Genomic DNA, 25841 nt, shown 5'->3' with positions numbered 1-25841 from the left:
AGCCGTTAAACAGCCGCAAACTCCATCACACCCTTGCCTTTCCACAACACCAGGTTAATCCTCTATCCATCCAATCGGTATTTAATGAGGACGGCTGTACAGCCGCTCCCTCACCGCCGGAGGAGTTCTCATGGATAGGACTGTTATTGTGAAATCATCCGGATGATTTTATCCCGTCATAAACTTGCACAATTATGGGGCAAGTTTGGGCAAAGGACAGACCAGAAACTCAACCGTGCTTTCCCATGCACCTCAACAATTAGGTTACTCGGAATATTTCAAACTTTTCAATGTTTTAGGGGGAAAACAGTAAGACTGATAGGACACGTTGTAGGGTATCTGGGCAAGTCGCTGTAAACACTTTGCTACAGTAGCCAATGGAAGCCTCCAGTCCTGTTATGCTAGCCTGCATAACATAACAGCCCATTATTTGACGCGTTGTGTGTAGATAAAACGTAGCGTTATCGAATCATCAGGTCTCCAAGGACAGCCGGCCAATAAAAAGTGCATTTGTGTGATTAATGTACGTTGGCAGAAACGCATGAAGGGTGGTATTCAGAGGGTCAAATCCCGCCTACCGGGAGAAGCAGGTTGCGTCAAACTGCTCCCCCTCTCCAGTTTAACTCCGCCGTGTTACCCATCCCATCACATCAGCATGGACAGGTAATAACAGTGATGTTATTGTTTTATCGACGCGTTTGGAGTTACTTTAATAGCTCCTTTGCTTTCAACGTCATGTTACTCATGTCGGAGGCTGTCGTTACTCGGTGTGGTGAATTTTCGATTGAATATCGGCGGTCTTCAAGAAAGATATATTCTGAACATTCTGGGAGCTTTATGGCAATGAGATAACGAGTGGTTTCAAATCTTCCGCTTCAGTATGTGGTCAATCTGCCGTGAACGGCTCGTTGTTTAGCTTGTTTACAGAAATGCTGACTTGAGGCTTGCTCTGCACCTTGCTATGTAAACCCGTTGCTTCAGGGGTGTGTTTTGGTCTGTACCGAATGATGCACTGTGGTTCGGTAGCAGTCCGACTGCTCGGTGATAGTCGTTACGCTCGAGCTGTAAACGAAATATTCCGAAAACGGATGTAAACACACAGGTGAAAAAACGTGATAGCCTATAGAACAAAGAACAGTGTTCTAGGTGGGGGTGTTCGTGTGAGGTGAAGGGGCCGGAGGGTCATTCTGAGTTTCATTCACTACAACAAAAACGGTCAGAACGAAATACTTAAATATAACTCGATATGAAGTGAAACAACTGTAACGTGTAACTGTAACGTCATTAAAACCAATGTGAGAAGCGAACTATGCGTCTGTCGTTAGCTTGTCATATTGAATCTTGAGGGGCACGGCCCTCTTATATAGCCTAATATTAATCACACCATCAATGTTTAAGGAGCTTGGAGTCCAAGCTTTGGAGTCCACCTCACACTTAAGACATTCCCTCACTCCTCTCTCCTCTTCCCCTCATTGACTCTCAACACTCTCCTCCCTGTCTCTCCTTCCTGTCTCCTCTCCTCCCTGTCTCTCCTCCCTGTCTCTCCTCCCTGTCTGTCCTCTCCTCCCTGTCTCTCCTCTCCTCCCTGTTTCTCCTCTCTCCTCCCTGTGCCTCCTCTCTTCCCTGTGTCTCCTCTCCTCCCTGTTTCTCCTCTCTCCTCCGTCTCCCCTCTCCTCCATGTCTCTCCTCTCCTCCCTGTTTCTCCTCTCTTCTCCCTGTCTCTCTTCTCCTCCCGGTCTCCCCTCTCCTCCCTGTTTCTCCTCTCTCCTCCCTGTGCCTCCTCTCTTCCCTGTGTCTCCTCTCCTCCCTGTTTCTCCTCTCTCCTCCGTCTCCCCTCTCCTCCCTGTCTCTCCTCTCCTCCCTGTCTCTCCTCTCCTCCCTGTCTCTCTTCTCCTCCCTGTTTCTCCTCTCTCCTCCCTGTCTCTCCTCTCCTCCCTGTCTCTCCTCTCCTCCCTGTCTCTCCTTTCCTCCCTGTTTCTCCTCTCTCCTCCCTGTCTCCTGTCTCCTCCCTGTCTCCTCTCTCCTCCCTGTCTCTCCTCTCCTCCCTGTCTCCCGTCTCCTCCCTGTCTCTCCTCTCCTCCCTGTCTCTCCTCTCCTCCCTGTCTCTCCTCTCCTCCCTGTCTCCTCTCCTCCCTGTCTCCTCTCTCCTCCCTGTCTCCCGTCTCCTCCCTGTCTCTCCTCTTGTCCCTGTCTCTCCTCTCCTCCCTGTCCCCTCTCTCCTCTCTGTCCCTCCCCTCTCACGCCCCCACCCCCCAGGATGGAGGTGGTTCTGGACCAGTGGTTGTGGCCTCAGCAGTACTGGCTTCCTCCTGGTATCTCCTGGAGGGACATGGAGGTGGAGGGGGGCGGCCGCCAGCCCCAGCCCAGGGACCTGCTGTACACCCTGCCACTGGCCCTGGCCTTCATTGTCCTGCGCCATGCCTTCGACAGGTGAGCTCAGAGGACCAGGCTGATCCAGAGATCCAGGAATGAAGGGGACGAACAGAGTGATGACTTTGTGTGTTTATCTAAACACAGTCAGCCCACTGCTTCTCTATTTTTATGGATTTTGAGCTGGATTGTTGTCTGGCATCACCCAGGCTGGCTGACTAACTGACCGTCTGGCTGACTTATTGACTGACTGACTGTGGACTGACTGACTGAGGGCTGACTGGTTGTGGGCTGGCTGGTTGTGGTTACTGTGCCACTGTCAGGGGACTGAGAACCTGCTAACACAGGCAATATGTGTGTGTGTGGGAGGTGGGGGTGTGTGTGTGTGTGCGTGTGTTTGTTTGCTAATGTGTGTGAGTGACTTTGCTGTGTGCTTTGTGGGTGTGAACACAGTATGTCTATATGTGTGTGTGTGAGTATCTGTTTTTTTGTATGTGTAGGTGCTGTGTGTGTGTGTGTCATTGCCCTGGATCACATCCCCAAGCGGATGCACAGATGGTCGGGGATGGAGGCGGGGCTTAAGGATGAAGGCGGGGCTTAAGGATGAAGGCAGGGCTTAAGGATGGAGGCTGGGCTTAAGCAGGGCAGGAATGAACAGGAGGTTGAAATTCAGCATGTTCAGTTGGACAGGTAGATAGGTCATATTTTGAATGCTTTTCTTTATCAGGTTGTTTTGAGCCAATGGTTTTGATGACACACTCAGCTGGGTGTGAGTTGCTGCTGTATCTTGTGTCTGTGTAATCAGAGAGCATAATGCCTCTATGTGATCTTCCTCCATTCCTTCTATCTCCCCCCCTCCTCTCCTCCCCCCCTGCTCTCCTCTCCCTCTCCTTCCCTCCCCCTTCTCCCCTCCCTTCCCCCCTCCTCCCCTCCCTCCCCTCCTCTCCCCCCTCCCCCCCCTCCCCCCCCCTCCTCCCCCCCTCCTCCCCCCCTCCTCCCCTCCCCCTCCCAGGGTGATAGCTATGCCCCTGAGCAGGTTGCTGGGTGTGAAGGATCGCGTAAGGCTTCGACCCCCCCATGTCCCCAGACTGGAGGCCGTCTACCACCAGAACAAGCAGCTACCCCCCCAGGTCAGTAACTACCCCCCCCCCCCAGGTCAGTCACTACCCCCCAGGTCAGTAACTACCCCCCCCCCCCCCCCCAGGTCAGTAACTACCCCCCCCCCCCAGGTCAGTCACTACCCCCCCCGGTCAGTAACTACCCCCCCCCCAGGTCAGTAACTACCCCCCCAAGGTCAGTAACTACCCCCCCCCCCGGTCAGTAACTACCCCCCCCCCCCCCCCAGGTCAGTAACTACCCCCCCCCCCCCAGGTCAGTAACTACCCCCCCCCCCCCCCCAGGTCAGTCACCACCCCCCCAGGTCAGTAACTACCCCCCCCCCCCAGGTCAGTAACTACCCCCCCCCCCCCCCCAGGTCAGTCACTACCCCCCCCCCCCAGGAGAAGAGGACAGACTGCCTTCTGGCTGCTGTTTCCTGGTCTTGGCCTCTCTGGGTGTTTTCCTGGTTTTCCTGGTCCAGAGTTTCAGGGAGAGAGCGAGAAAGGGTGCTTGGCTGTCAAAGGTGACACTGGCTCACATGAACTCTGACAGGAATAACAACAGATTTATGACTCACTGCTGTGGCTGCCGTGGTTGTTGATTAGCCAGGTCTGTGTCTCCTGTTGGTCAGGTCCTCATTATTCAGTGCTGCTTCCCTTTCCTCACCTGCAAACAGATAGGTAGGTAGGTAGAGATAGACAGGTGCAGACAGACAGGTGCAGACAGATAGATAGATAGGTAGGTAGGTAGAGATAGACAGGTGCAGAATGACAGGTACAGACAGTCAGACAGACATTCAGACAAACAGCCATGTGCAGATAGACAGGTGCAGACAGACAGACAGGTGCAGATAGACAGGTGCAGACAGACAGGTGCAGACAGACAAACAGGTGCAGACAGACAGACAGGTGCAGATAGACAGACAGGTGCAGACAGACAGACAGACAGGTGCAGACAGACAGGTGCAGACAGACAGGTACAGACAGCCAGGTGCAGACAGACAGGTACAGACAGACAGCCAGGTGCAGTCAGTGAGGAGACGTATTGGTGTTGTCCTGGTGTTGATCAGGTGAGCGTGTGTGAGCCTGCAGGCTCCTGGGTGCTCCTCTCCCTCCTCAGAGGCCTGTCTGACACACTCCCTTTGCTCTCCACCACCTGGAAACCAGCCCCAGACACCAGAGTTACATGTGTGTGTGTGGTGTGTGTGTGTGTCAGGGGTGTGTGTGGTGTGTGTGTGTGGTGTGTGTGTGTCAGGGGTCTGTGTGTGTCAGGGGTGTGTGTGTGTCAGGGGTGTGTGTGGTGTGTGTGTGTGTCAGGGGTGTGTGTGTGTTGTGTGTGTGGTGTGTGTGTGTGAGTGTCAGGGGTGTGTGTGTGTCAGGGGTGTGTGTGTGGTGTGTGTGGTGTGTGTGTGTGTGTGTCAGGGGTGTGTGTGGTGTGTGTGGGTGTGATCTGTCCCTGGCTGATTTGCAAACCTCATTTCCATGAGGCCTCAGATAGGTTCCGGAACCCTCTGACCACCCCCAGTCACTTATCACAGTGTGTGTGGTGTGTGTTGACGTGTGTGTGTGTGTTGACGTGTGTGTGGTGTGTGTTGACGTGTGTGTGTGTGTTGACGTGTGTGTGTGTGTGGTGTGTGTTGACATGTGTATGGTGTGTGTTAACTTGTGTGTGTGTGTGGTGTGTGTTGACATGTGTATGGTGTGTGTTGACGTGTGTGTGTGGTGTGTGTTGACATGTGTGTGGTGTGTGTTGACGTGTGTGTGTGTGTGCAGGAGGAGATGCAGGTCTTGGGGCAGCAGTGCGCTCTGTCCCAGAGGCAGCTGGAGACCTGGTTCAGACGTCGCCGCGGGCAGGATCGACCCAGCAGCACAAGGAAGTTCTGCGAAGCTTCGTGAGTTTCCACCTGTCCTCCAACCAGCAACACTACAGAAACTAGCACTGGAACCTATTTTGAGGCTTTTCACAAACCATAACTTACCACAGAATGTGTGTAATAACTATATTCATGTTTCAAGTGCTAAAACATTGGTGTTATTGGTATTAAATCAACGTCGACACCACATAGTGTTGTGGAGTGTGTTCCAGTGGAGGTGTGACTCAGGTGTGTGTGTTTGGCAGGTGGAGGTTTGGATTCTACCTGACTGCGTTCGGGGCAGGTCTCGTCTCCCTGGTCCAAGTGAGTGTGGTCCAGTTAGACCCTCTATAGACCTGATAACTGTGTTCTATAGACCCAGTTAGACCCTCTATAGACCTGATAACTGTGTTCTATAGACCCAGTTAGACCCTCTATAGACCTGATAACTGTGTTCTATAGACCCACTTAGACCTTCTATAGACCTGATAACTGTGTTCTATAGACCCAGTTAGACCCTCTATAGACCTGATAACTGTGTTCTATAGACCCTGTATCTGTTTATCTGAGTTACAGTGTTTTCTCTCCCTGACAGACCCCCTGGTTCTGGGACCATCGTCAGTGCTGGCAGGACTACCCCAAACAGGTGAGCTGACCTCCCTCCACACCCCGACCACACCCTGACCACACCCTGACCACTCTACACACCCTAACCTCACCCTGAGCACACCCTGACCTCACCCTGACCTCCCTCCACACCCTGACCACACCCTGACCACACCCTGACCACACCCTGACCACACCCTGAGCACACCCTGACCACACCCTGAGCACACCCTGAGCACACCCTGACCACACCCTGAGCACACCCTGAGCACACCCTGACCTCCCTCCACACCCTGACCACACCCTGAGCACACCCTGACCTCCCTCCACACCCTGAGCACACCCTGACCTCCCTCCACACCCTGAGCACACCCTGACCACACCCTGAGCACACCCTGAGCACACCCTGACCTCCCTCCACACCCTGACCACACCCTGAGCACACCCTGACCTCCCTCCACACCCTGACCACACCCTGAGCACACCCTGACCTCCCTCCACACCCTGAGCACACCCTGACCACACCCTGAGCACACCCTGACCTCCCTCCACACCCTGACCACACCCTGAGCACACCCTGAGCACACCCTGACCTCCCTCCACACCCTGAGCACACCCTGACCTCCCTCCACACCCTGACCACACCCTGAGCACACCCTGACCTCCCTCCACACCCTGACCACACCCTGACCACACCCTGACCTCCCTCCACACCCTGAGCACACCCTGACCACACCCTGACCACACCCTGACCACACCCTGACCTCCCTCCACACCCTGAGCACACCCTGAGCACACCCTGACCTCCCTCCACACCCTGACCACACCCTGAGCACACCCTGACCTCCCTCCACACCCTGACCACACCCTGAGCACACCCTGACCTCCCTCCACACCCTGAGCACACCCTGACCACACCCTGACCACACCCTGACCACACCCTGACCTCCCTCCACACCCTGAGCACACCCTGACCACACCCTGACCACACCCTGACCACACCCTGACCTCCCTCCACACCCTGAGCACACCCTGACCACACCCTGACCACTCTACACACCCTGACCACACCCTGACCACACCCTGACCACACCCTGACCACTCTACACACCCTGACCACACCCTGACCACACCCTGACCACTCTACACACCCTGACCACACACATCCATCTCCCTTGTGTGCCCCCCCCCCCTTTTCACCCCCTCCTTCCCCCTCCCCTCTCTCTCAGATAACATAACATCCTGACCCTTACTTCAGGGGTTATGACCCCAAACAGCACCTCTTCATCTGGACTTCCTCTGATAGTATTCCTGCCCTCACCCTCACCCTCACAAACACATGAGGGGGGGTGAGGGGGGGTGAGAAAGGGGTGAGGGTGGAGGGGGGGGGTGAGGAGAGGACGGGGGGTGAGGATGTGGTTTCAAGGGAGAGCAGGTTCGTGAACTTGAGAGCTGCTGTGGTTCTGGAGGTCATTTCCTGTCCATCACCACTTTCTAGAAATGTTCTAGAAACATTTTTGAAACAAATGTTCACTGTGTGAACTCATGCTTGTTGGCCAAGTCAAGATAGTTGCTAAGACAACCACCACCCATGGTAACTGCCACCCATGGTAACTGCCACCTCCACCCCACCCCCCTCACGCTGTAAGACCCTGAGATGTTTTTCTGTAAGAGTGTTGTTGTTTATGGTGGTGTGTTTGTTGTGTACAGCCTGTGTCCGAGGCCCATTACTGGTATTACATCATGGAGCTGGGATTCTATTGGTCGTTGCTGCTGTGTGTCTCCGTGGATGTGAAAAGGAAGGTGAGGGTCACACACACCCATACACACCCTCTGTGTCTCACTTTAGAAAGTTGGATAGTCACAGTGATCTTTAATGTTTTTTTTGGGTTGGACAAACTTTTTCCTTCAAATATTTCCTGCTTTAAAATTCTAAAAGATTTCCTGAAACCTGACCTGATGTGACAGAGCTCTTCCTGGTGCTAAAACAAACAGCCAATCTGTGTACAGTGTCACATCTCACTGATGCTGCAGGACACGCATCCTTCATTCAGATACTCATGTTTAAAGATACTGACTACACTCACTGACTACAGTACTGACTACACTCACACAAGTAAAGAAGTTTAGGCCCTGACATATACTTAAGTAAATTGTAGCCATTGCTACTACCTGTTGGGCCTCACATCATATGAATACATTCCTACAACATAGCGAAAGTAAAACGTTTTTAAAAATTCCAGCGAAGTACCATATTGATACCAGACAAATCTACTTAAGTACATTAACAAAGTATTGTTACTTCCCATCTCTGCTGATCTGCCCCACAGGAACAGGAAGTAGATCCCAGCACTTCCTGCTAACCTGTGTGTTGTGTGTGTGTAGGACTTTAAGGAGCAGATCATCCACCATGTGGCAACCATCTTCCTCATCAGCTTCTCTTACTGCGCCAACTATGTACGTGTGGGCACACTGGTGATGCTGGTGCATGACTCCTCCGACTTCCTGTTAGAGGTACGACACACTTGACCCTACTTCCTGTTAGAGACACGACACACCTGACCCTACTTCCTGTTAGAGACACGACACACCTGACCCTACTTCCTGTTAGAGACACGACACACCTGACCCTACTTCCTGTTAGAGACACGACACACCTGACCCTACTTCCTGTTAGAGACACGACACACCTGACCCTACTTCCTGTTAGAGACACGACACACCTGACCCTACTTCCTGTTAGAGACACGACACACCTGACCCTACTTCCTGTTAGAGACACGACACACCTGACCCTACTTCCTGTTAGAGACACGACACACCTGACCCTACTTCCTGTTAGAGACACGACACACCTGACCCTACTTCCTGTTAGAGACACGACACACCTGACCCTACTTCGGGGAAAAGTAAACACAGAGGCCTGGAACTGAATCCAACTGAGGCCCTTTCCTGCACGTCTTCCTCTCTGTCTCTTTCTCTCTCTCTCTGTCTATCTCTCTCTCTCTCTCTCTCTCTCCGTCTCTGTCTCTGTCTCTCTGTCTCTGTCTCTGTCTCTCTCTCTCTCTCTGTCTCTCTCTCTCTCTAACTGTCCTATTAACGATTAAAGCTGAATAAATTCCAGATAAAGGCCCCAAGGCAGTATGAACTGTATCTGGATACGAACAACATCAACTTCCATCCAGCCATCACAAACCTTGGGGAACTCAAAACAGTCACAATGAAACCAACACATTCGGCTGTAAATAGCTAGCGTACAGTATAAGTATAATAAGGCTGAAACTGAAAAATCTTCCTGTGGCGTAAATAGTCACCCTCCAGAGACAGGAAAGCTCATTGTTCTACTTTTCACCATTTAAATGTTTAGTAGAAAGTGGCGCCACAGTTTGCTGTTCCTGCCTCCCAGGAGTGGTTCCGTCATGTGAAGGTGGTGATTTCTGTGTGAGCTGTTCGACACAGCCTGGCTGTTTAATACTCTCAGACTGCTGTATCCACAGTGGAGAACACACACTCACTTCACCATAGACTCATAGCTGAGTGGGTTTATACAGAACCATTGTGAATCACAATATTTATGGATGAAAGTGTTTGCTAAATGAACACAATACTTATTATTCCTATTTTACTATTTAATAGTTGAAACATATCAACATATTATATCACATCCTCATATTTCTTAAAAGTAAGGTTAAAACAACGAGACTCCAGAGGTCTAGTTGGTTGCAGGACGATATATCCATCAAGACTGTCCCTTCAGACAAACAACTCAGCTTGTACACACCCTACTCTGTATGAACCCTGACACACACACACACACACACGCAGGTAGTGTTGTAATGGAGACTGCTCTCTTCCCCAGTCTGCCAAGATGTTCAACTATGCAGGCTGGAGGAAGACATGTGACGTGCTGTTCGTGGTGTTTGCTCTGGTCTTCCTGGTCACCCGGCTGGTGGTGTTTCCTGCCAGGTAGGGAGAGACGAGGTTTCAGGACACGTGTGTTATTCATGTCCCGGTCGAGGACAGTGAATAGCCGCTGTTTGCCGTGTATCAGTTTCTCCCTCCCCTCTCTCTCCACCTCCCCCTCTCTCCCCCTTCCTTCTCCCTCCCCTCCCCTCTCTCTCCACCTCCCCCTGCTCCCCCTTCCCTCTCCCTCTCCTCCCCTCTCTCTCCACCTCCACCTCTCTCCCCCTTCCCTCCCCTCCCCTCTCTCTCCCCTCCCCCTCTCTCCCCCTTCCCTCCCCTCCCCTCTCTCTCCACCTCCCCCTGCTCCCCCTCTCTCCACCTCCCCCTGCTCCCACTGCTCCCACTGCTCCCCCTCTCCCCCTCCCCTCTCCCTCCCCTCCCCCTGCTCCCCCTCTCTCCCCCTTCCCTCTCCCTCCCCTCCCCCTGCTCCCCCTCCCCCTGCTCCCCCTCTCTCCACCTCCCCCTGCTCCCCCTGCTCCCCCTGCTCCCCCTCTCTTTCCTCCCCTCCCCTCTCTCTCCCCATCAGGATCGTCCACACCACCCTGCTGGTGTCTCTGGAGTTCTTTCAGCCCTTCTTTGGGTACTACTTCTTCAACGCTCTGCTGCTGGTGCTGCAGGGTCTGCATCTGTTCTGGGCCGCGCTCATCCTGCGCATGGTCCACAAGTTCCTCTTCCTGGGCAAGGTAGGACACACCCCCACCCCAGAAACAAGCTACCAAGCTCAGACCGTTCCTGGACTCTGTTAGAGCCACGCACGTCTGAGCCGCGATCTACCGCTGGAGTGTGGAGATTCGGCATTTCCACATTACACATTTATTCATTGAGCAGACGCTTTTATCCAAAGCGACCTCCAAGAGAGAGCTTTACAAAAGTGCATAGGTCAGAGATCATAAAGAACGAGATAGCCCCAGAGCCTTGGGTGAAAGTGTCAGCGGACGTGGACAACATGTGAAATGTAACGTACGTTCAGAAGGTGGAGAGGATTCGACTGAACATAAGTCTCCTTCTGTAGGTGGAGAAAGATGAACGCAGCGACGAGGAGAGCGAGGATGAGGAGGAGGAAGAGGAGGAGGAGGAAGAGGAGAATTGGGAACAGAAGAAGGGAACCCTCAATTCCAAGCTGGTTTTGCTGGCTAACAACTGCGTGCTGAACAACCTGACCAACCAGAGGAATATAAACAGCAGACTTCCCAAAGCCAGATAGTACCCTCCCTCTACCTGTCTCTCCCCTCCCTCCGTATATTTGTATATGGAAATATGATTCCTGAGCATGGATCATAGATATAATAAACAGTCTAGGATTTCACAACCCTTCACTTGCTATGGAAATACTATAGAACGATCGTCTGGTATATTGAATTTTCTTTATTTTTACTTTTAGATCAAATACAAAGTTTTGTTTTAAATGCGTGCCGAAGAGGCTGGTTGAATTGTGTGTAAACTATAAGCAAGGACAGACTTCGCGCAAAGAATTTTCACCCTTATGGAAAATAGGAAGAGGTGACTGCAGACGTGTAGAAGCTTAGTTATGTGACAGACGTTAATAATTCCACAAGCTACTAATGGAGATTTAAACCATATCACCAGAATGGATGATTTTTAGGAATGGGTTTGGCGCCCCCTGGTGGAGACAAAGAACATTGTCTGCATGTTACAGTGAGTGTAGTTCACCTGCTCCCCCTCTCACTGTATGAAGACATGGGATGGAAAGGCCTGCATCACAAAATAAACAAATAACGAAATCCTGGCGAGAAAATCCCGGTGACGAGAGGGGCTCGTTCTCCACAGGGGGTTTGGACTCAAGCTGCCCGATTATGCTTTGTGCCTTGCCTGCTATTTTTACACTTTCCCGCCCCTCTCACCCCACAGCTCTCCCTGTAGCTGGGTGTGCTAGTTAGTGCTAGGTAGCTGCTAATTGGTGCTAGATAGCTGCTAGGTAGAGCTGGGTAGTGCTAGATAGGTGCTAGGTAGAGCTGGGTAGTGCTAGATAGATAGGTGCTAGGCAGAGCTAGGTAGCTTCTACGTAGAGCTTTCCACATACCTGTCCAGGTAGACAACAGACGCCCAGGTCTGGCCTGGAACAGCCACTGACACCAACGACCCAGGAGGAATGTTTAGGAGTCCGAATCTAACACACCTAAAATTAGACTTGGGACACGATTCTGTTCAGATAACTCACAAGTTATTCTAGTGAGTTACTGTATCTTTGCGCTTCGCGTGCGAGAATGTACCGTAACACGTTGTAAATTGACAGGAGTTTTAGAGAAACGGCTGTTTAAGGACCTGTGTTCCTTGTTACCCTACTTGTGGGTTGAGATAGAATAGAATCTTAACCCTATCCCATAAACAAAGACATGAGACTGAATGACTATGTTGTTGCTAGGCTTCACTGGTGTACTTTCCTAGTTTTGTCTTAGTTTGGAGACACACCGACCGTCTGTGTCACTGATGTAGTGTTGCACGGCGTCCCGATTCAAATGCACCCAAAGGGCTGATCCACTGAACAACTCACACTGATAGTTGTAATGGGATGTTTGTTTTAATCAAATTGAATACATGATATCTAAACTGGAGACGCCATGGTTGTTGTGGCAGTAACATATGACTAGTCTTACATGCTTTATGTTTTTGTTGAATGCCCATTCCTATAGGTTTGTTCACTCAATGGTCAGTTAAATACTATCAATAAATTACTCTTATTGACCGACTGAATCCATGCCTGTTTCACAGTCATTGCATATACACTTCCTGAACAAAAGCATTAAATAAAGATCTTGGACACTATAATACAGTGTATAGAGGTCATGCAAACCCAGGAACACACAAGAGTTACACAATATGCCTGCAGTCCTTACACAGGAAGTGTTGAGTGGAATCAGGAAGCGGAAAGGAGGCGTTTCCTGTCACGTGACCATGCGTACTGTGACAGCCCCGCGGACGGGGACAGGGCAGGGCAGGGAGTCGTCTACCTGGACGCAGACGTCGATGTAAGGGTCCAAGAGCAGCATTTTGGGCAAGGCCGTGTTGATCCTGCGCTCGCCCAGCAGGTACACCTGCCCGCTCAGAGTGGCGCAGCCGCCAAAGAACTTCCTGTCCAGACACTCCTCCTCCAGCAGGGTCCACTCGTCCGTCTCCACGTCCAGACGCAGCGCTTGGCCTCCGAACAGGTAGAGGGCGCCGTTGAGCTCCGTCGCCAGAAGATCATACCTGGGTGAGGAGGAGAAGTAAGAGTTAGCTTTGAGCATTCCAGTCACCTGATGAATCAGTCCATCAACGGGCAAATTAGGTTGTGTGGCTGATGTTTTTATTCTGATTCAATAATAAGAAACGTTTGTTTATGTAGCCATTGTATCACAGCATGTCAGCATATCGTCACAACAGACACTAAACTGTGACTCCTCCAGTCAGCCCACCTCGGCATGGGACAGTAGGACACTACATCCCATTGGTCCTCGTCCGGCCTATAGCGCTGCACTCCGCTGTACGCCTCCCCGTTCTCGTCCAATCCGCACGCCACGTAGACGCATCCGCCCAGCGCGGCGCATCCGGCCCTCTCCACCGCCCGCACCATGGGGCTCCTCCCCTCCCAGGCCTCGGCCCCCAGCACCAGCCTCTCCACGTCGGCCACGGGGCCCTGGTCCATGCTGCCGCCCAGGACGAACAGCTCCTCTCCCAGCCCTGCGGAGCAGTGCGAGTGCCTGGATCTGCCCAGGGCCGGACCATCCTCCCAGAGCTCGCTCCCAGTCCGGTACACCCTCACCCAGTCCACACTGTACCACACCACCTCGTCACGGAAGTTCCCCCCTGTCACAACCACACTGTCTCCTGGAGAAACACATCAGGGAGACCCAACACACTAGCATCAATGTCAATACAACCACACACACACACACATCTGTTAGTCGGGCTGCTCGTCAAGAGTCACTTTCCCCACACCGCTTCCACACTGTACTTATACAGAGGGGTGAGTCTGCCAGTTCACCTCGGCTACATTTACCTGCGGCGGCGACAGAGTACTGGATGAGGTTCCTGCTCTGCAGAGGGGCGCAGCTCTGCCAGCGACCACTGCGAGGGTGGAAGCGGTAGAGAAGCTGGCGGTCCTGATCGTGAGGTCCTCCCAGGACGAACAGGTTCTCCCGGGAGCGTGTCCGAGGCAGCGAGCGCCCGGCCGCCCAGCATGCTGGGAAATGCTCGTTCAGTTTACACAGGAGCTTGGCTCGGGGGTCTGACCCTTTGAGCCGAGTCAGCAGATCCGTGAGGTAGGGCACGGTCAAGCTCTCAGGCCGCACCAGCCCCACCAGGTCCAGGAAGTCGTCCTCCCGGCTGGGGTCAAAGGTCGCCCAGCGCAGGATCACCTCCAGGGCCAGGTCCTCCCGGGGGAGGTTGAGGTCGTCGCTGGCGAGGAGGTCGGCCACGCTGTCCTTGGACAGGAGGAGGAAGTCGTCGGCGGCGGCGAGGGCAGGCAGGTGGTTGAGGGCGACCTCCCGGGCTGCCCTGTAGAGCTCAAGGCAGCACTTCTGCCAGGCAAAGGCCATCATGCCCAGGCAGTTGCTGAGGTGCAGCTCTCTCTCCAGGAACTTGCAGCAGAGCAGCCTGGCTCGCTCCAGCTGCAGGAAGTCTGCAGTCTCCAGCAGCTTCAGGACGTTGTCTCGGGTCAGAGGGAGTCGGGATGTCTGCAGGTGCTCCATCAGAACCCGGAACTGGGTCACGCCCACGCCTTTGATCTCTACGTGACGCTTACCGCTCTCCTTGCCGCCGCCGTAGAAGAGGGCCCGGAAGTACGGGCTGTGGCGGGCCAGCCGCGCGCGGTTCACGAAGAATGACTCCGCCTCCACCTGCAGAACCGCGTCGGGAACTGCATCTTCCTCCGGCTCCTCTTCCGACGACGAGTCGTCCTCCTGCTTCAGTGGGGATTCCGGTAAACAACCGTAAGCTCCCGGCACTGTGCTCCTACAGGCCATCGAACCATAACACACACCGCGCACAACTCCCCTCACGTCTTTTCTGCTTTCAGTCAGAGGTATTAATAGTTGCCTCTGTCCAGCCTGGCAGTTGGCGACCGCAAACATTCAAAGGAGGTCAGTTTGGAAAGCAGCTAAATATAACTGAGGCGCTCTCGAGACAGGCGGAAAAATAAGAGAATAGCCTAGGCTACACACAATTATTTTAGGCTACAATCAGTAGGCCTAACAGTCATGAACTTTTTTACAGTTGGAAATTTGAAAGGAATGTCGGCATTCATATTTTCAGATTAAAGTTGCCTTTAAATTAAGGAAATTCTAGTGTGGATCCATGTAAATTTGATTAAACAACCAGAACAGGTGGAAATGTAAACCTCCGGTAATGTTCAATAGGTAGGCCTAGTCTAGCTAGCCCAACGGCGGTGAGTCCTATCAGGCGTCCCCATCACAGCATCAAATTAGCATTTTCATTATTATGCTCAATGTTTTTATAATGTATTCAAAATGAGGCAAATAGCGAGAAACAGATGAATCAATTGAAAAAAACGGTTACAATGAAGCTAGGTAGCGAAACTAGCTCAGTGTCCCATGTCAAATTCTAGATCACTAGCTAAGAAGGTAAACATATTTTATCTGTCAAAGTTGGCTTCATCGACAAATCATTCCGTCCGTTTGAAGATTCAGCGAGGACGAGAAGGTAAACACGGCCATTGAAAACACTAGCCAATTGATGCAGTTCATCATCTGTAATTAGCTGCTATAATGATATGTTTGCTTAATGGCTAGGTAGTCATCTTATGATGGATTACCGTAAAACCATGTCAGTTTAGACAGCTTAGGGGTATTCATTACACTTGTTTCTGTTGAGCTTGTTTTGAGTACAAAGACTCTTTTTTGTTTGTGTCTGAAGTATATGGGCCCAGTCCCTATTTAGTTTTTATCTAAAAGTTTTAATTGTATTTTGTTTTGAAAATAAAGTGGAAAAAAGTGAATGGATCTTTCTGTATCTGTTTTCTTCTGTGCTGTCTTATAAGAGGCTAATACTGTATTTGTTTTACAACATGTTTACAGGATGTCCTGTAAGACATCAAGGAAGTGCTATTATCACAACAGATCTACACAACAGTGTTACACAGTCAGTCCTTTAGCTCTGGGACTGAAAATACTTAATATTCTGTCCACTTATATTTGAATTCTACTACTTGAAAAAGGAGGCTTCAAAAGCTCTTTTCATCCCGGAAAAGAAGCCAGATGATAGCGATCACTGTGTAGTCAGCTACTCTGAATCTGCAAGCTCGGCGTGTCTGCGAGAATCTGTGCAAAGGCCCAGTCAGGCATGGCTACAGCCTGACAAAGAGACACTTGTGACTCCAACTGTGTCTGCCTGGAGATTGGATCATACCAACTGTGTCTGCCTGGAGATTGGATCATACCAACTGTGTCTGCCTGGAGATTGGATCATACCAACTGTGTCTGCCTGGAGATTGGATCATACCAACTGTGTCTGCCTAGAGATTGGATCATACCAACTGAGTCTGCCTGGAGATTGGATCATACCAACTGTGTCTGCCTGGAGATTGGATCATACCAACTGTGTCTGCCTGGAGATTGGATCATACCAACTGTGTCTGCCTGGAGATTGGATCATACCAACTGTGTCTGCCTGGAGATTGGATCATACCAACTGTGTCTGCCTGGAGATTGGATCATACCAACTGTGTCTGCCTGGAGATTGGATCATACCAACTGTGTCTGCCTGGAGATTGGATCATACCAACTGTGTCTGCCTGGAGATTGGATCATACCAACTGTGTCTGCCTGGAGATTGGATCATACCAACTGTGTCTGCCTGGAGATTGGATCATACCAACTGTGTCTGCCTGGAGATTGGATCATACCAACTGTGTCTGCCTGGAGATTGGATCATACCAACTGTGTCTGCCTGGAGATTGGATCATACCAACTGTGTCTGCCTGGAGATGGGATCATACCAACTGTGTCTGCCTGGAGATGGGATCATACCAACTGTGTCTGCCTGGAGATGGGATCATACCAACTGTGTCTGCCTGGAGATTGGATCATACCAACTGTGTCTGCCTGGAGATTGGATCATACCAACTGTGTCTGCCTGGAGATGGGATCATACCAACTCCTTTACCTTTGTTACCAGTCTCATAACACCACACTGGGAAACCGGTGAACAGATGTTGGGGTGTGCCATTAATTATCTGGATGGAATGATTTCGATTGATGATTATAGGCCTAATTTTAAGGTTTATATAAGTAGCTTATCAGTTCAAGTAATGTCCTCAATGAGACCGATTAGTTTATATGTGTGATTATGTTTGTCTCCATCAAACAGTGTATCCTGTGCTGTGGGTAACATGTAGGTGTTGCTCTGCTAATACGTGGAGCCTTGAGTTCCTGAGTGGATGACCCATACTCCCAGGCAGGGTGGGACCGCAGCACTGCTTCCACAGCCCAGAAACTAGATCAGAGAGGCTGGAGACAGACTATAATCCTTGAGTAGTGTATTCAAGGCACCGGGCCAGCAGTTAAGAGAATTACAGGACTCCCCCCCCCCCCCCCCTTCCCTGTCCTCCCTTGGCTCCTCAAAGTGTTTTACTGTGTCAATGGAACATGTACAACCTAAAGGTTGCAAGCAACGGAGTTGTGTTGAAGTCTCCATCCGAAAATACTGCATAACCTTCCTGCTTCTCAGTGCTGTGGTTCAATACATGGAGGGGTTTTGTTTACTATTTGCTGAACAAACCTTTCTTATGATCTTTCTGAGGGAGTGGCAGTTTTGTTTTTACATAGAGATAGTTCTTGAGATTATTACATTACAGTTAAACACCGTTTTTAAGTCCAGTTTAAGACTTAGTACACCTGGGTGTGGGCGGTAAGTTTTTAGATTGTTCCGCTGGATCAGTGCATGTGGGAGGGGGGTTAGAAAAGAGTATTTGGGAGGCCGGAGCGCCTGCTGAACTTGTGTGTACGCCCATTGGCAGGTGGAACAAATAGTGCGCCTCTTGTTGCGGTAAACGCTCCATGTATCTATTCTGTCTGCAGTCATCTGCTGAAAAAGATACCGCCTGCATTGGACGAGACCACATTCCGGTAAGTAACAACTTTTACCGTGTTTTGGGGGGGGTTTAGTCGCTTGCAGCCTGCGAAGTGTAGCAAATGTGTTAATTACAATCTTCCAGTATGCGTCGAAACGCGCGACCATAACCGTGCGTAAAGCGGTTGCCAGAACTTACATTTGACAATATCTCAACGGGTGACTTTATAACGATTCGTTATCAGCTGAGACCGGTTAAAAAACGTCTTTTGATTTTCAGCTGAAGTAGGCCTTGTCTAAGACAAAGAACACAATCCGTAGTGTCTGGAAATGTCAAGCTCCCTTTATGGATCAGTGCCTGGGATATTGAGTTTGTTTCCATGGTTCGACGGTGTCCTTTTAAAGATGTAACACTTACCTTTTGTTATGAGAAAGGCTGCACCCATTATTGTTAAACGTCATTATGGGTTAAATGATACCCAGTCGTGGTATTAAATGTAGCCCTGCAGGCGAAACGACCATTACCGAAAGATGATTCACACCATGTAGCCTATACCCAAAGGTATTGTCAGGATTTTGATTTATGTCTGGAAAAGATAACTAAGTCATGGATTTACCGAATTTCTTTGTTTTTCCCAGCCTCTCGACCCTTCTAAGACAACGACTTCCCATCTCTTCTCAGATGAAGAAGGCCGCTGTGTTTGGGACAGTGGGATGAGTTACCTGAGGCGGCTGCTGTGAATCAAGAATGGAGAAGAAGGCGGGAAACCAGTCTTCCTCAGGGCAGACCAGCTCAGCCTGCTTCAAGGTTATTGTGGTGGCCTTCATCCTCGTCTTCCTCATCATCGGAGTCATTGTTGGCGTTTTGGCTTGTGAGTCTGTCGGCCGTATTACAAAGACGCTCATGTTGCAAGTCTCCTATGAGACTAGTAAGATAAATGCAGATAATAACGCTATGTCCACACTTGTCTGATTGCAGTTAAGCTTTATCTAGCCCTTTAAAAAAACAGATTTGATCAAAATACTTAATTCCTAGGTAAGGTAATGCAGGTAGGTGTAATTTTAGTTAATTAAGTTAGGTACGTACACAGTCCAGTCATATAATATGCATAAGTATGACAAACAAGCCAATCCATTTCCTTAATATGTGTCTTTGACACAAACGCTCATGTGATGTAAAAATGCGAAACATGTGTTGTATTCCTTGGGGAAAGGAGGCTGTTGACTGATGGCGTGTGATTGGAGGATGTTGTTGAATGACAGCGTGTGATTGGAGGATGTTGTTGAATGACAGCGTGTGATTGGAGGATGTTGTTGAATGACAGCGTGTGATTGGAGGATGTTGTTGACTGACAGTGTGTGATTGGTCCGTCAGCGTACCTGGTTCAGGAGGAGCATTACTTCATGGAGACGGTCCAGCTGAAGGGGCTGAACTACACCTCAGACCTCCAGGACGACTCCTCCGCCTTCTCCCTCGTCCTCTCCGCCATCATCAAGTCCAAGGTGGGACGCCCTGACCCCAGGGACAGGGGAGGGTGCAGCTAAGTGGTTAGAGCATCCGACTTCAGATCAAGAGGACGCATGCTCAAATCCCCCCTGTGTGTCCTTCTGGTTAAAAGCATCTAAATGAAATGTAAACATGTAAATGGTACCTTCTTCTTCCAGATGAGGGAGGTGTTTGTTATCTCATTGATAACACATCACTACAAAGAATGCAATATCATAGCCTATGGGTGAGTTCAAATTCCCACTGTTACACTAAAATCACTTTGTGTTTTTGAGCACATCCTCGAAACATTGTGGGTGTGTGGTTTACGTCCCTCAAGTCAAGTAGGGTCACGCAAGTCAAGTACACCGAGACCCACCCTCACTCTCTGACCCCCCCCCCCCCCCCCCAGGAACATCAACCAGGAGGTGATGGTGACCTTCAGGCTGGTGTTCAGGGTGTCCAAGATGCAGCTGTACTCGGACACTGACCTCCAGGACGTTCTGAGGGCTGGGCTGAGCGCCATGCTCCAGGGGGAGGCTGTGGTGGTGCCAGCCTTTGGGAAGATCACGGCCATCACTCTGCTGGGTACTGGACCCTTCCTCCCTCCCTGCTCCTTCTGATCCTCCAGGATCTGGGCTGGACAGTCGGTGGCAATTAGTAAAAACAGGCGTTATGTTTCACAAGGTTGGAGACGCTCATGAAGGAATATTCACGTACAAAAAAATTAAAAAATGTTTTATGCGATTCGTGTCAAAATTCAGAGGTGACATGAGAGTGATGATTCAGAACCGCTCTTCAGTACAAGCTGTCCTCATCAGCGTCTTCACCCTCGAACTTTCAGATTCACTTGGTTTTCCTGTTTAAACCCTGTTAGTGTGTCGATGTGTTGGAGCCCAGCTGTGTGTGTGTGTGTGTGTGTGTGTGTGTGTGTGATCCTGTCTCCTGTCTCTGTCCCCAGGGGCCAACGGGAAGTCCTTCTACACCATCGGAGACGCCATGAGTGAGTGTGTGTTTGTCCTCAAACCCTGATGTTGTAAAGAGCTCCTGTATCAGGTTTATCAGCCTGTTGATCTGACACCCCCCCCCCCCCACCCCCCTCCCCAGCCATGTGTCCTGGCAACACCTTCACCTGTGACAACGGGGAGTGTGTCACCAAGACCAACCCCGAGTGTGACTCGCTACCAGACTGCACGGACGGCTCAGACGAGGCCCGTTGTGGTGAGTGACCTATGACCTTAGTGATCCAGTCATACAACCCAGGGGTTAATGGGTTAGCTCAGTGAAAGGGCAGTTCACTGCAGATCAAGAGGTTGACGTATCACCCCTCTTCCATACATCGTTTTGGATAACACATTCCGTTCCCTCCCTCTATATCTCCCTCTCCTAACTCCCTCCCTCTCCCTTTCCCACCTCCGCCCCTCCCTCCCTCCCTCCCTCCCTCCCTCCCTCCCTCCCTCCCTCCCTCCCTCCCTCCCTCCCTCCCTCCCTCCCTCCCTCCCTCCCTCTCTCTCACCCTCCTCCGCCCCTCCCTCTCTCCTGCCCTCCTCCGCCCCTCCCCAGAGTGTGGGACCCGCCCAGCCATGGGCACCAGGGTGGTGGGGGGGGAGGATGCGCGGGCGGGGGAGCTGCCCTGGCAGGTGAGCCTCAGGCTGAATGGACGACACAGCTGTGGAGCCTCCATCATCAGCAGCACCTGGCTCGTCAGCGCCGCCCACTGCTTCGAGAGGTGACACCTGGACCCCCCCCTGACCCCCTGCCCCCTCCCCTCTCTCTCCCCCTGCCCCCTCCCCTCTCTCTCCCCCTGCCCCCTCCCCTCTCTCTCCCCCTGCCCCCTCCCCTCTCTCTCCCCCTGCCCCCCTCTACCCCTGCCCCCCCTCCCCTTTCCCCCTGGCCCTCTCCTGCCCCTGTTCTTTTGCGTTTCTGTTTTATTCACTTGGGGTTCTTTGTCTGGTTGTTTCTTACTGTCGCTCCCTCGCCCTCCCCCCTCGTCCTCCCCCCTCCAGAGACAAAGACCCTAAACTGTGGACGGCGCTGGTGGGGGCCAGCCTGGTCTCGGGGGAGCAGGTGGAGGCCTCCACCATCAACATCAAGTCTCTGACGGTGGCTCCGCGCTACAACCCCATGACCACGGACTTTGACGTGACGGTCCTGGAGCTGGAAACTCCCGTCACCTTCAGTAGCCACGTCCAGCCCATCTGCCTCCCCGCAGCCTCGCACGTCTTCGTGCCCGGCAAGAACTGTGTGGTGTCCGGCTGGGGGGCGCTCAACCAGTACACCAGTGAGAGCCCAACCTGTCCATCCTCCAGGGTTTGGTTTAGTGTGACAGGATTCACATGTGTACATATCAACAAACTAAGGTCCCTGGTTATGATACTATTGCTTTGTCTTGTATTCTATTAGCTGACGCTATGATTCAGAATAATGTACAGGGGACGTTGGCGGGGTGGATTTGAACCTACTGATTTGCAGTCAAACCCTCTAACCACTGAGCTCTAACCATTGTCATGGTTCCCTGTGTTGCAGGTGACATCCCCCCCACGCTCCAGAAGGCCGTGGTGAAGCTCATCGACTCCAAGGTCTGCAACAAGACCAGCGTGTACCGCGGGGCTCTCACACAGAACATGATGTGTGCTGGATTCCTGCAGGGCAAGGTGGACTCCTGCCAGGTCAGAGGAACAGGACGCTGTGTGGGGCTTTACATGTGTGTGAATGTTTACATGTGTGTTTTTCCGTGTGTGTGTGTTTACATGCGTGTGTCCTCCCATCCTCTAGGGGGACTCTGGGGGTCCTCTGGTATGTGAGGAGGCTCCAGGGCGGTTCTTCCTAGCAGGGGTAGTGAGCTGGGGCGTGGGCTGTGCTCAGGTCAACCGCCCCGGGGTCTACTCCAGGGTCACTCAGCTGAGGAACTGGATCCTGAGCCAGACCTCCCCCGACCTGGCCCCGCCCCCGACTCCGCCCCCGACTCCACCGCCGGCCCCACCCCCTGCCGTTACCAAGACAGCAGAGATGCACGACGCTATGATGATGATGGCCGCCCCGCCCATACCTGGTACTCTGCCCCTGTACCCCGACCCTCTAAGAAAGATCAGACGTTTTCCTGTAACCTGTCCTGTGTCCTACCTCACATTGTCATTCACTGTTCGTCCGGGGGGTGTGAAACTATTTTTTTATAAACTTGTGTACACTGGTTGTCATGCCGACTGTTCTGTTGTCATGGCAGCGGTGAACTGCAGCGGGAACTTCCAGTGTACGTCGGGGATCTGCATCAGCAAGATCAACCCTGAGTGTGACGGAAACATCGACTGTCCCAACCAGGCTGACGAGAAGAACTGCGGTGAGATTCACCACGTCACCAGCTCCTTCTCCATTTAAATGTGTTTTATTGTGTTTTTATTCTAACGCAAAACTGTAGCACTTACAGACAAACCCCCCAAAAACATTGATAGGCAACAGAGTTTAAAAACCACAGAGTATAAAGATCAGGCCCAGAGAGGTCAAAGGTCACGACCAGCCCCTCTGTCCCCCAGACTGTGGCGTGCGTCCGGCCGTGGGCTCCCAGAGGATTGTGGGAGGAGTCACGGCACGGCGGGGGGAGTGGCCGTGGATCGGCAGCCTGCAGCACCAGCGACAGCATCGCTGCGGCGCCACGCTCGTCCACCACAAGTGGCTCCTGACGGCCGCACACTGCTTCAGAAGGTACCGCACACACCCCACGCCTCACACACACACACCCTACGCCTCACACACACACACCCTACGCCTCACACACACACACCCTACGCTTCACACACACACACCCTCCGCCTCACACACACCCTATGCCTCACACACACACCCTATGCCTCACACACACACCCCACGCCTCACACACACACCCTATGCCTCACACACACACACCCCACGCCTCACACACACACCCTATGCCTCACACACACACACCTCACACACACACACACCCTATGCCTCACACACACACACCTCACACACACACACACCCTCCGCCTCACACACACACACACCCTACGCCTCACACACACCCTACGCCTCACACACACCCCACACCTCACACACACACACACCCCACGCCTCACACACCCTCCGCCTCACACACACACACCCTACGCCTCACACACACACCCTATGCCTCACACACACACACCCTACGCCTCACACACACCCTACGCCTCACACACACCCCACACCTCACACACACCCTACGCCTCACACACACACACCCCACGCCTCACACACACCCTACGCCTCACACACACACACCCTACGCCTCACACACACCCTACGCCTCACACACACCCTACGCCTCACACACACCCTACGCCTCACACACACCCCATGCCTCACACACACCCTACGCCTCACACACATCCTACACCTGACACACACACACACACCCTGAAACCAAGAAGGTGCACAGATGTGATGAGATGAGAAATGCAGTGTGTGATTGTTGCAAGAATGTTTAATTTCATCTGATTTACTACCCTTATCGTCCTCCCTCCCTCCCCAGTGACCCTGCTCCGACCGGCTGGGCAGTCAGCCTGGGCTCGGTGCTGCGTTCAGGCGTGGGGGCCCTGGTGATCCCCGTCCAGAGGGTCATCCTCCACCCCAGCTTCAACAGCTCCACTATGAACCACGACCTGGCCCTGCTGGAGCTGGCGGTCCCAGCGCCCCGCTCCTACACCATCCAGTCAGCCTGCCTGCCCTCGCCCGTCCACAGCTTCCTCAAGACGGCAGACTGCTACATCGCTGGCTGGGGCTCCATGAGGGAGGGAGGTGAGCTGAGACACGCAGGGGAACAGGACTCACACTGCAGGATCTGGAGAAGAACAAGTCTTCCCCCTGAGAGAGACGCTCTTAGTGTTATACGTGCATCCCAGCTTGATTCAAGTGAGAGTTGAAGCTGACCCCAGGTCTGTGTTACGCTTGTCCTCCTCTCAGGCTCTCTGACCAACCTGCTGCAGAAAGCTCCGGTCAACGTCATCGACCCGGCAGACTGCCAGCGTGCGTACGGCAGCGGACTGAGCCTCAGCATGATGTGTGCTGGGTACATGGAGGGAGGAAAGGACACGTGTCTGGTACGACACTCACACACACACACACACACACACACAGGTTCACCCCCACCCCTTGGAGACACAGGTTACACATTGTCTGAGATTATATTACCTTTTAACCAAACCTGCTCCTCCCCCTTCCTTCACAACTCTTTCCCTCCCCTCTCTTTCCTCTTCCCCTCCCTAAGCTGCTTATGTAACCAAGTCAGCCCAAAAGCATTCCTGTCTCAGGGTATCACCTAGGCCCACAAATGACATTCTCCTCTCTGGAGCTCTGCTGACTGTGCTCTCTCTTCCTACCTCTCTCTCTCTCTCTCTTCCTACCTCTCTCTCTCTCTTCCTATGTCTCCCTTACTCTTTATCTCCATCCCCCCTCTCTTTGTGTCTCTCCCTCTCTTTCTTTGTCTCCCCCCTCCTTCTCTCTCCCCCTTCCCTCTCTCTCTTAGTCAAGCTAACCTGTTGGCTGTCCTCTCCAGAGTAGATGTGATAGTGTTGGGTTGTAACTGTACAAAGGAGAGTGGTGTACCTCGACCCAGCTTCCTGGAGGCCGCTGCCTTCACTTCCAAATCTAGGTCATCAGCCAGCATTCACGTCTGACGAGCCGTACGTCTTAGGAAGCTGTCTGTGGTGTAGGGGACCCAACACTATCACATCTACACAGGACGAGACAGGCGACAGGTTTACCTTGACCAAGTGAGGGGGGAGAAAGAAGGAGGGGGATGATGGGGACAGAGAGGGAGAGAGGTGGAGGAGAGAGGGGGAGACAGGGTGGAGGAGAGAGAGGGAGAGAGGGGGGGGAGACAGAGAGAGCGGGAAGATAAAGAGATGCAGGGGCGTGTTTGAAGGTATCCATTTCTCCCGAACACAGGGCGATTCCGGAGGCCCTCTGACCTGTCGACAGCTCTCCGGCCCCTGGTTCGTTGCCGGGGTGACGAGCTGGGGCCATGGCTGTGGGCGGAGCGGCTTCCCAGGAGTCTACACGCGTGTGACGGCCGCCAGGGAGTGGATCTCCTCCCACCTGCCTTTCTAACCACGCCCCGGACGGAGCCAACAGAGAGCCTCCCTCCGGCAGCCTCCCAGGACAGCCGTGTGGCTGGGGGGCCAGGACGTCCTGTCTCCAGCCTCACACACGGACCCAGAGACGGGCCCTACACTCTGGAGGAACACGAACACGACAGAGGACCTGGTCCAGGACTGTCTCGCTGGAGTGACTTTCATTACGATCAGCGTAGTAGTGGGGAACCGTGTATTTATTTGACTGTATTTATTGTGGTGACTGACATGTAACTTACCAGAAACAACTTTTTTTGTTTGATTTTGTGACGGTTTAGAAATATATGCATTTCATTTATTGGTCTTTAAACTG

The 25841-nt window shown here is 52.3% G+C and overlaps 3 protein-coding genes across 11 annotated transcripts in view; 2 read left to right on the top strand and 1 right to left on the bottom strand.

Moving 5' to 3' along the window:
• Positions 1 to 12412, top strand: part of cers4a (ceramide synthase 4a) — a 72496-nt gene extending 60084 nt beyond the window's left edge. Inside the window, exons 1-12 of one of the 3 annotated variants that reach the window (XR_014731439.1) lie at positions 15 to 663; positions 2257 to 2430; positions 3383 to 3500; positions 5241 to 5359; positions 5587 to 5644; positions 5916 to 5966; positions 7637 to 7729; positions 8312 to 8440; positions 9786 to 9892; positions 10416 to 10572; positions 10902 to 11849; positions 11881 to 12412. Coding sequence is in view for 2 of the 3 variants with exons in the window: in XM_084675578.1 (XP_084531704.1) it covers positions 542 to 663; positions 2257 to 2430; positions 3383 to 3500; positions 5241 to 5359; positions 5587 to 5644; positions 5916 to 5966; positions 7637 to 7729; positions 8312 to 8440; positions 9786 to 9892; positions 10416 to 10572; positions 10902 to 11093 (1320 nt within the window). In the remaining variant the exon portion in view is untranslated. Of the gene's footprint in view, positions 1 to 14; positions 664 to 2256; positions 2431 to 3382; positions 3501 to 5240; positions 5360 to 5586; positions 5645 to 5915; positions 5967 to 7636; positions 7730 to 8311; positions 8441 to 9785; positions 9893 to 10415; positions 10573 to 10901 lie in introns of those variants that run through there. The other 2 variants (XM_084675578.1, XM_084675579.1) reach the window with 2 other exon arrangements.
• On the bottom strand, positions 12404 to 14897 carry LOC146254258 (kelch-like protein 24). Its single transcript, XM_084675577.1, has 3 exons — positions 13887 to 14897; positions 13303 to 13714; positions 12404 to 13096 (listed from the first exon to the last, which is right to left on the bottom strand). The coding sequence occupies exons 1-3, from the start codon at positions 14848 to 14850 to the stop codon at positions 12793 to 12795; spliced, it is 1680 nt and encodes a 559-aa protein (XP_084531703.1). The 5' UTR covers positions 14851 to 14897; the 3' UTR covers positions 12404 to 12792.
• tmprss9 (transmembrane serine protease 9) lies at positions 14666 to 25837 on the top strand. Of its 7 annotated transcripts, none has more exons than XM_084675573.1 (17): positions 14666 to 14817; positions 17923 to 17970; positions 18597 to 18786; positions 19290 to 19417; positions 19580 to 19647; positions 19813 to 19988; positions 20362 to 20403; positions 20508 to 20621; positions 20964 to 21129; positions 21407 to 21681; positions 21927 to 22069; positions 22176 to 22452; positions 22624 to 22737; positions 22931 to 23099; positions 23929 to 24194; positions 24360 to 24496; positions 25344 to 25837. In XM_084675573.1, exons 3-17 carry the CDS (start codon positions 18663 to 18665, stop codon positions 25503 to 25505), a joined length of 2361 nt encoding a protein of 786 aa, XP_084531699.1. In that variant the 5' UTR covers positions 14666 to 14817; positions 17923 to 17970; positions 18597 to 18662; the 3' UTR covers positions 25506 to 25837. The 7 variants fall into 7 exon arrangements, with proteins under 7 accessions (XP_084531699.1, XP_084531698.1, XP_084531702.1 ...); XM_084675572.1 differs by having other exon boundaries at positions 18554 to 18786; XM_084675570.1 differs by lacking the exon at positions 14666 to 14817 and adding an exon at positions 16839 to 17062 and having other exon boundaries at positions 18554 to 18786.
• The last annotated feature ends 4 nt before the right edge of the window (positions 25838 to 25841 follow it).

This window comes from Hypomesus nipponensis, chromosome 16 (genome assembly GCF_054491055.1).
Source record: "Hypomesus nipponensis isolate SF chromosome 16, ASM5449105v1, whole genome shotgun sequence".
NCBI lineage: Eukaryota > Metazoa > Chordata > Actinopteri > Osmeriformes > Osmeridae > Hypomesus > Hypomesus nipponensis.
Note: the sequence above shows the minus strand (reverse complement) of the source record. Positions and strands in the feature narration are given on the sequence as shown.